The sequence below is a fragment of the Helianthus annuus genome, chromosome 13 (assembly GCF_002127325.2).
Source record: "Helianthus annuus cultivar XRQ/B chromosome 13, HanXRQr2.0-SUNRISE, whole genome shotgun sequence".
NCBI lineage: Eukaryota > Viridiplantae > Streptophyta > Magnoliopsida > Asterales > Asteraceae > Helianthus > Helianthus annuus.
The window spans coordinates 91,869,817-91,878,533 of record NC_035445.2 but is presented as its reverse complement, the minus strand read 5'-3'; the positions used below and the strand labels follow the sequence as shown (position 1 = coordinate 91,878,533).

Here is an 8,717-nt window from a genome sequence, read left to right as displayed (position 1 = left end):
CCTTCCTCTTATTATTATTATTATCAAAAATCAAAACCCTTTTCTTGATTTTATTCCTTCCTCTTACTATTATTATTATTATTATTATTATTATTATTATTATTATTATTATTATTATTATTATTATTATTATTATTATTATTATTATTATTATTATTATTATTATTATTATTATTATTCTTTTTTTAACTCACCATCATCTGATGCTATTTTTAGCAATTTTTTTTTCTTGCACAATTTTTAATACTTTTCAGACAGCGAGACTTTGAGTGTACTTCACTATGATCATTTAACCTCAATTTAACAACCTTTTTATATCAATTTACTCTCAATATTTCTTTCACAAATTCTGGTTTGGTTAGGGTTTTTTTTGTAATTGTAATGGACTCAGATCTCCACCGTAAACACCACCACTACCACCACAACAACCACCACCAGCCGCCGCAACCAACCGGGTTGACCCGGTACCGATCCGCACCGAGTTCCTACTTCTCCGATTTGATCAACAACGGCCTGTTTGGTGACGACGATAACGACCCGTTTTTCAACTCTAGGGTTTCAAATACTGAAACTGAAAAGAGTTTGATGAAATTCATGTCCTCCTTCTCCGCTGCCGCCGCTGGTTCCGGTGCCGGTGGTGGTGATTCCGCTGCTGCTGGTGGTTCCGGTTCCAGTGCTGGTGGTGGTTCAACGGCTCAGCAGATTATGAATCAGATTGGGGGTTTTGAACCGCAGTTTGTGGATAATGTAAAGCAGGAACCGACGGTTTATCAAAATCATAATCAGAATCAGAATCAGTTTCAGTCTCAATCGGATTATAATAACCAGCCGGTTTCGAATTCTACCGGTAGCTCTACAATTGAGGACTCTATGGATCTTCCCGGTAGTCTTCTCCGGCAGAATAGCTCACCGGCCGGTTTTGTGGACCATGGTACTTTCTTAATTTCTTTTTACATTTCGGTTTCATATTATTTGAACATGTATCGTTTTGATTTATATTGATATTCACGTATTTTGTTATAATTGTCGGTAAACTTATGATATTTAACATATGTATATAATTTTACAAAAAATAATTTTTTTAGAATTTACAATGTCTGATTACTCGCAGCTCTCCGGTTTGATTTATATTGATATTCACGTATTTTGTTATAGTTTTCAGTAAACTTACTTATGATATTTAACATGTGTATATAATTTTACAAAAAAAAAAAAATTATAATTTACTATGTCTGATTAGTCACAGCTCTCCGGTTTGATTTATATTGATATTCACGTATTTTGTTATAGTTTCCAGTAAACTTATAACTTATGATATTTAACATATGTATATAATTTTACAAATCTTTTTTTTTTTTTTATAATTTACTATGTGTGATTACTCACAGCTCTCCGGTTGACCGACCCGATGCATAATTGATTGAATGTATGAATCTGAAGCAATAATTGGATACAAATTACTATTTAGCTATTTAGGGTAATAGATTGGTACCAGCAGTACTTTGATAGACCCCCAAAATTGGTAAAGTTTATGAAATAAAAAAAAATTTGTTATTATCTATGTTGTAAGGGTGAAGGGGGTGCTCACCTAATAGGTGAGTCCCCTCTCTTACGTCAAACCAATCCCCGTGTGCCACGTCAACTCCCCTCTTAAACTCCCCTAACACCCCCATTTGATGGCGCCACTCCCCTATTAGGTGAATTGGGTTTTTTTTTTTAAAAAAAAAAAAAAAAAAAAGGAAAGCATTGATTGGTTGAAAGTGGGCTGGCCCCACCACCTTTCCCCTCTCTCCTTCGGTGAGCCGCCACCCCCTTGCCTCACCGATTTGGGCTACCGCATGGTTGGCGGTGTGTTGCCGATCGGTTGTTTGGGTCACCGCATGGGGTTGCCGAAGGCACCCCGTGCACCCTAAGGAAAAAAAAGTTTGTTATTATCTATGTTGCAGTTGTACTTTATGACAACAAAAGCAATCATCTTGAAGATGGTTTATGAATCATCATATTATTTTTTTATTTTTCATGTTTATTACTACAAGTGGATTGTTATATGAGTAAATTAATTTTTTGGCAATTTGCCACTTGTTTGTGATGAATGAACAGTTTAAATGATGAACTTTATTAAAGGTTTAAATTGATTGTTCATAGGTTATCCTTTGATGAGATCGATGGATGATTTTCGAGCTAGTAGGGGTAATGTTCCGAGTTCAATGATGACATCAGCTAAGAGGATGAAAAACGAGATGGGGTATTCGTCAGGTTCGCAGTTATCTTCTGGTATGCTGCCTCGAATCCCTGAAAACGAGTCCAAAGTTATGGAAATGAAAAGCGTGCGTAATGATGGAGGTTTTGGTTCGAATTCTTGGGATGAGTCGGATATTTTGTCTGATAGTTTCTTGAAAGAATTTGGAGAAGTTGATCAGAATAGCTTATCAAGTCTTAATTCGTCGGATAATCAGGTATGATGGATGATTAGGGCTGCAAACGAACCAAACGTTCAGCGAACAGTTTGTGAACCATTCGGTGGGAAGTTTGTTTGTGTTCGTTCGTTGAATAAATGAATGAAAACGAACAAGAAATTTCGTTCGTTTAGTTAAATGAACGAACATGAATATAGGTCACTTTCGTTCGTTTATGTCCGTGAATGTTCGGTAACGTATTCTCGTTTATGTTCGATAGTTCATTAAGGGTTTTTTAGTTTTATATTTATTTCAATACTTCAAATTTCCACTAATAAAATATTTAATAAATATTAGCGTATTGTATCATATACTCGTTTATGTTTGTTTTTTAATCATGAACTATTGTTTGTGTTCATAAACATTTGTTTGTGTTCGTTGAACACGTTCATTTTCTTAATAAACGAACACAAACAAAGAAATTTGTTCGGTACATGTTCATGAACAGTTCGTGAGCACATTTATTTCCTTAAGAAAACACGAACATGGCCTTGTTCGTGTTCGTTTGCAGCCCTAGGATGATATGATAGTTTGTATGCTTGATGAGTTTATTTAATTTTTTGTCGTTTTCTAATTTGATTGTTAATTCTGTTGCTTAGCGTAATGACGTGGGGAGAATTCGTGCTCCGACTACGCTTGTTCATCACTTGAGTTTGCCTGCAAGTACCGCTGAATTGGATAAATTGTTGCAGTTTCCAGATTCTGTGCCTTTAAAGAGCCGAGCAAAAAGGGGTTGCGCGACCCACCCAAGAAGCATCTCGCCGAGAGGGTAAATGTTCTTGCATATTTGTCGGGTCGGGTCGGTTGGATGACGGTCAAAAGGGTTTGTGCCAAAATGAGTGATTTTTAGTATGGATGAAAATGGGTTGGGTTGAACCGTAAACAATTTTTTCTCCGTCATTTCTTGAGTTTTATAATTTTTATTGCATTAATATGATATTAAATATTATATTATATTATATTATATTATATTATATTATATTATATTATAATACATTTATGAAACCTTTTGAAGAGTACATATATGATAGGAATGAGCTATGAGGTGGAAGTGATGTATAGGTATTCTTAAGGGGCTATAGTGTAATATGGAGGGTAGTATAAGTAATAGAGAAATAAGGCATGTTAGGGAAAGGATTGAGTTTGTTAGATCGATTAGGGCTCCTGCGATTGTGCAGTGAGAGAGGGCGTAGCCCTGGGATCACTTCGGTGATTGTTTATCTTCGATTTGTATTTCAATTCCAATCTATATTCCTATTAATCAGAATCGGATTCCTATCAATATATTATTCTTTTAACTTTAATTTTTACAATTATTGTTGTAGTTAACTATGGTACTGTACTGGTATCATAACGAACCAAGTTGATACCGTTCTGACCGAACAACATTAGTATTGATATCGGTACCATCGGAACCGTTAATAATATTTGTTATTATGGTTTTTATAATCTATGTAAAACACATGTCAATATCATGGGCATATCACGACGATTCTCTCTTTCTGTAGCTATACTAAGTGACGGTACCGTAATGAACATACAAATACCGACTGAATTCCCGTTGCAAGACACAGGGATATCACTAGTTTCATTACAATAATAATTTTTAATGTCGAGTATGTTGGTTGGTTGGTTGGTTGGTTGGTATTACGTAACCGAACTCGACAGAGTTCAATTAATCGTATCGAAAACTCAACCCTAACCCGGATGCCCATAATCCATACATCCTATACATGACCCATGTAACATGAATACTTTTCTCGATATTTTCAGGTAAGACGAACCCGAATAAGCGAAAGAATGAGGAAGCTACAAGATCTTGTCCCAAATATGGACAAGGTAAGATTAATGTTTAAAAAGAAAACTTAAATAAACGTTATTAAGCCCGTAATTAAGGTCTTCAAATTCAATTTTCGCAGCAAACAAACACAGCGGATATGCTGGATTTGGCTGTTGACTATATAAAAGAACTTCAGAAAGAAGCTGAGGTATGACATGAACAAAAAACAAGCATAACTAACTAACTAACTAAGGGGCTGTTTGTTTACCTCTTAACGAGGCTCTTAATGGTTCAGACATCTTACTGGTTCAGCACTTAATGGTTCAGACTGTTTGTTTCACGAGCAGACGTCTGAATGGTTCAGACATTTGTCTCTGAATGGTTAAGATTTATACAGAGTCTGAATGGTTATGACCTCTAATCTGAATTGGTCAGACATTTGCCTCTGAACGGTTAAGCGTTATACAGGCTCTTAATGGTTCAAACCTCTTACTGGTTTAGCACTTAATGGTTCAGACCTCCTACTGGTTCAGCACTTAACCATTCAGATGTTGCCAAACAGCCCCTAAGTCATTAGTTTATAAATTTATTGATTATGTTTGTATGTTTTTTCAGGCGCTTTCGGACCATCATGCGAAATGTACATGCGCACATAAACAGAAGGTGTAACACAAGTTTAAGCATATAGGTAATGTCTTGCTTCTGTAAATGAGAGTCGTTGTTATCGGGTAATTAGAAATAATACTATGCACCTGTATTGGTGTGTATAAATCTGGGAATAAGAAAACTCCATTGTTGTTGTAACTATATGCTTTAATTACCATAATTGTATTATATTATCTTGATAATGTGATGCAATTAACCAATCTAATTTGTTGATGATTTGTGGGTGTTTTTGTTAATGTTAAACACAATGTACTTAGTAATGGACCAGAACCGCCTTCATTTGAGCCAGCCGGTTAAGGCGTCGGATAGTTGAACTGGAAAACCGGATCGGTGGTTGGACCGGAGTTCTATTTATTTTTTTCAAACATCTCATTTACTCATTTATTTACTACTTCATGTTGGGGGTGTTTACGGTTCGGTTTAAAGTTAGTCGCAAACACTTTTTTTACAAAGCATTTAAAGAATGTTTTCACATTCACTAACAAAACATAATTATAATTCATAATCCTTAATCTAGCTAGTTGGAAAAAAATGTGAAAGTAAACCTAAGCCACATCATTACTATTTATTTAGTTTAAATTAATTTGGTTTCAAATTTCTAAGAGTTTGCTTTTGAATTTTGATCAACAATAATAAAAAAATTGTTACTTACAATTTGGCTTAATGAACATTAAAACCGGACTGTAAACTCCCTTACTTCAGACTTCATATTTTGTTACCACAACAAAGTCACACCAAGAGATAAAACAAAATTTATATTTAGTTATTTGTGCATGTAGGTTTTAAATTATATATGACGTCATTTAGTATATCGAGTAAGATTAAGGAGGTGGAGATTGAGATGGTTTGGACATGTGAAGAGGAGGCCGACGATGACACCAGTTAGAGTAGTGGATGCCCTTTGTGTTGAGGGTAGGAGGAGTAGTGGAAGACCTAAATTAACTTGGGATGAGCGGATTAGTCAATATTTGATAGAGTTGCATCTTATCTTCTGAGGACCTGGTCCAGGATAAGAGTTCATGGAGATGTATAATCAAAGACTCAAGGTTAAGGATTTTTAGAAGAGGGTGCTGAAATGTCTAAGCTTTTTTGGTTAGGGGTTAATATTTCCTGCTTTTGTGTGTGTGTGTATCTCTTGCTTTAGGATGTTATATCTATGTATATTCTACTATGTTACTCTGTATTTTGTGACTGGTAGATTTATATTGCTATAAGTTTAGTTCAGATTGTTTGCATGTAGTTTGGTTTTGAGTCGGGTGTCTTTTTGGAAGCAGTCTCTCTATCCATATAAATAGTAGGTAAGGTTTATCTACATCCCAGTTTCTCTAGACCCCACCAATAGCTTTGCTATTTATGGGATTTACAGTGTACATTTGTTATTTTTAGTTTTCTAAACTGCACCAATTAGTGCGATCGATGGACCAGTAAAACGAGTAACAACTCGTTTGATGAACAACCCGATCATGAAAACTTTGCTCACGTGTAGTCTTGAAAATGAAAAGTGAACATATTTAAAAAAAAAGGTGAGTTTTACTCTTTGCCTCATTTTGTATGTCACACGTATTGTAGACGTATTATTGTATAACATAATATTAAAAACTTTGTTGTAGAATATTTGGACCACTTTGAGAGTTGAGATGATATTCTTAAAAGGTGGTGCTATCTTAGCCACACACGTCTTAATTGTGGTAGTTAAGACACATGTATCTTTATTAGTTTATTGATTCATATCTAATTAGGTTTGATTTTTCCACTATAAACAAGGGATTATGTTATTAAGTTGGTGTTAACGTGGCACTTGTCTTATTTCTTTTTTGTTTTAAACTTTGGTGCGACATAATCAACTTTTTCTTAAAGATAAAGTTAATTATACTTGTTAAGAATATGCAATTCTAATGGGAAAAAGCGGACAACACAAAAAACGCATATAGTTAAAATATGAATTGGGTGGATTTTGTTTATTTTTATTTTTTTAGGCAAATTTGAATCACTGAATTATTATCGTGTCACCAGCGGAACCACCCGGTTATATTAATTTTCACTATGCTATAATGCCTATACACCAATGTAGATAGAAACCCAATAAATTTGTTTCAACCTTAAAATGTTATTTAATGGTTTGAACATTCGATGACACATTTTAAGAGCACCCACAACGGTAAATCTTCACATATGCTATCTTAGCATCACATCAGATTTTCAAATTTTCCTTAAGAACCTCAACTTTTTTCTATATTGATTTACTTTCACAAATCTCCACCTCACACTCCATATCATCATTCATCACTTATTTTTACGATTATCTATACTATATAATAAAAGAAACCATTTTGAGGACACTTGTTATCATATTAGGCCATGTGTTATGGATACTTATTATTTTAATTTAATCTCTTCTAATTAATTATAGATAATCTCCTACTAAATATTATTTAGTTTAATTATTACTTTTATATTTATCTATTTACTTCAAATTCAAACTTAGTTATCTAATTTGATATTAGAGTAAATTACCATTTTGGCCCATGTGGTTATATCATTTTTCCCTTTTTAGTCCAAAAAGGAATTTTTTAACATCTGAGCACTCAACGTCTTTTTTTATAACTCTTTTGAACCCCAACGTCTTTTTTCTAACCTTTTTAGCCCTTAAAAGTAAATGGATGAGGTTAGTGTTAGGGGCCAAAAGGGTTAGAAAAAAAGACATTAGGGGCTCAGATGTTAAAAGGTCATTTTTGGGCTAAAAGGGTAAAAGTGATATAACCACGGGGGCTAAAATCGTAATGTACTCTTGATATTAACTATATATTTGAACTTTTTGTTTAGTTTGGTATCAAATAGATTTTACGAAACTTAAAATAAAATTAACTAATATTATTTATCATTTCTACATTTACAAGTTTTAAATAAAAGGTTAAATTTATTGAGACTTCGTTAACGAATTTTACTACAATAGAATAATCTATTTATATCAATCTAAATATATCACTCAAATAAATGTTGATTTGCTTCTTGAATAACATATCTTCTTTCCAAGAACCATCTTCACAATCACCATATCCATCGCGTATCGAGTATTATCTATTAGTATATTGAAACATATGACTTTTTTATTATTCGTATATAAAATTAGATTTATTAAACCCGTGTAATACACGTGATTTTTTAAAGATATACCTTTTTTATTATTTACTATACAAAATTACATTTATTCGACTCGTGTAATACATGAGGTTTTTTAAGATATAAATTTTTATTATTTGATATAAAAAATTAGATTTATTCAATTCGTACAATGCACATGGTTTTTTAAAGGATATATTTTTTTTTATTATTTAGTATACAAAATTACATTTATTTAACCCGTGTAATACACATATTTTTAAAGATGTAACTTTTTATTGTTTGATATATAAAATTACATTTATTCAACTTGTGTAATAAATGTGGTTTTTCAAAGATGTATTATTTTATTATTTGGTAAACAATATTACATTTATTCAACCCATGTAATACACGTGGTTTTAAAGATATAACTTTTTTATTTGGTATATAAAATTTTATTTATTCAACCCGTACAATAAGGTTCCTATAGATATAACTTTTTTTATTATTTAATATATAAAATTATATTTATTCAACCTGTATAATAAAGGAGGTTTTTAAAGATATACTGTTTTATTATTTAGTATATAAAATTCATTTATTCGACCCGTGTAATACACGGGGTTATAACCTAGTTATAATATAAATCAAAATATTTTTATAAAAAATATTGTTTTATATTAAAAAGTAAAAAATTTAAAAAATACAAAAAA

General features: G+C 32.5%; 1 protein-coding gene across 1 annotated transcript; it reads left to right on the top strand.

The window, feature by feature from the left end:
• Positions 1–227: 227 nt before the first annotated feature.
• LOC110898637 (transcription factor bHLH130) lies at positions 228–5,102 on the top strand. The gene is made up of 8 exons (XM_035982278.1): positions 228–931; positions 2,146–2,456; positions 3,056–3,225; positions 3,635–3,686; positions 3,782–3,790; positions 4,230–4,295; positions 4,376–4,444; positions 4,852–5,102. The coding sequence occupies exons 1-8, from the start codon at positions 382–384 to the stop codon at positions 4,903–4,905; spliced, it is 1,281 nt and encodes a 426-aa protein (XP_035838171.1). The 5' UTR covers positions 228–381; the 3' UTR covers positions 4,906–5,102.
• The last annotated feature ends 3,615 nt before the right edge of the window (positions 5,103–8,717 follow it).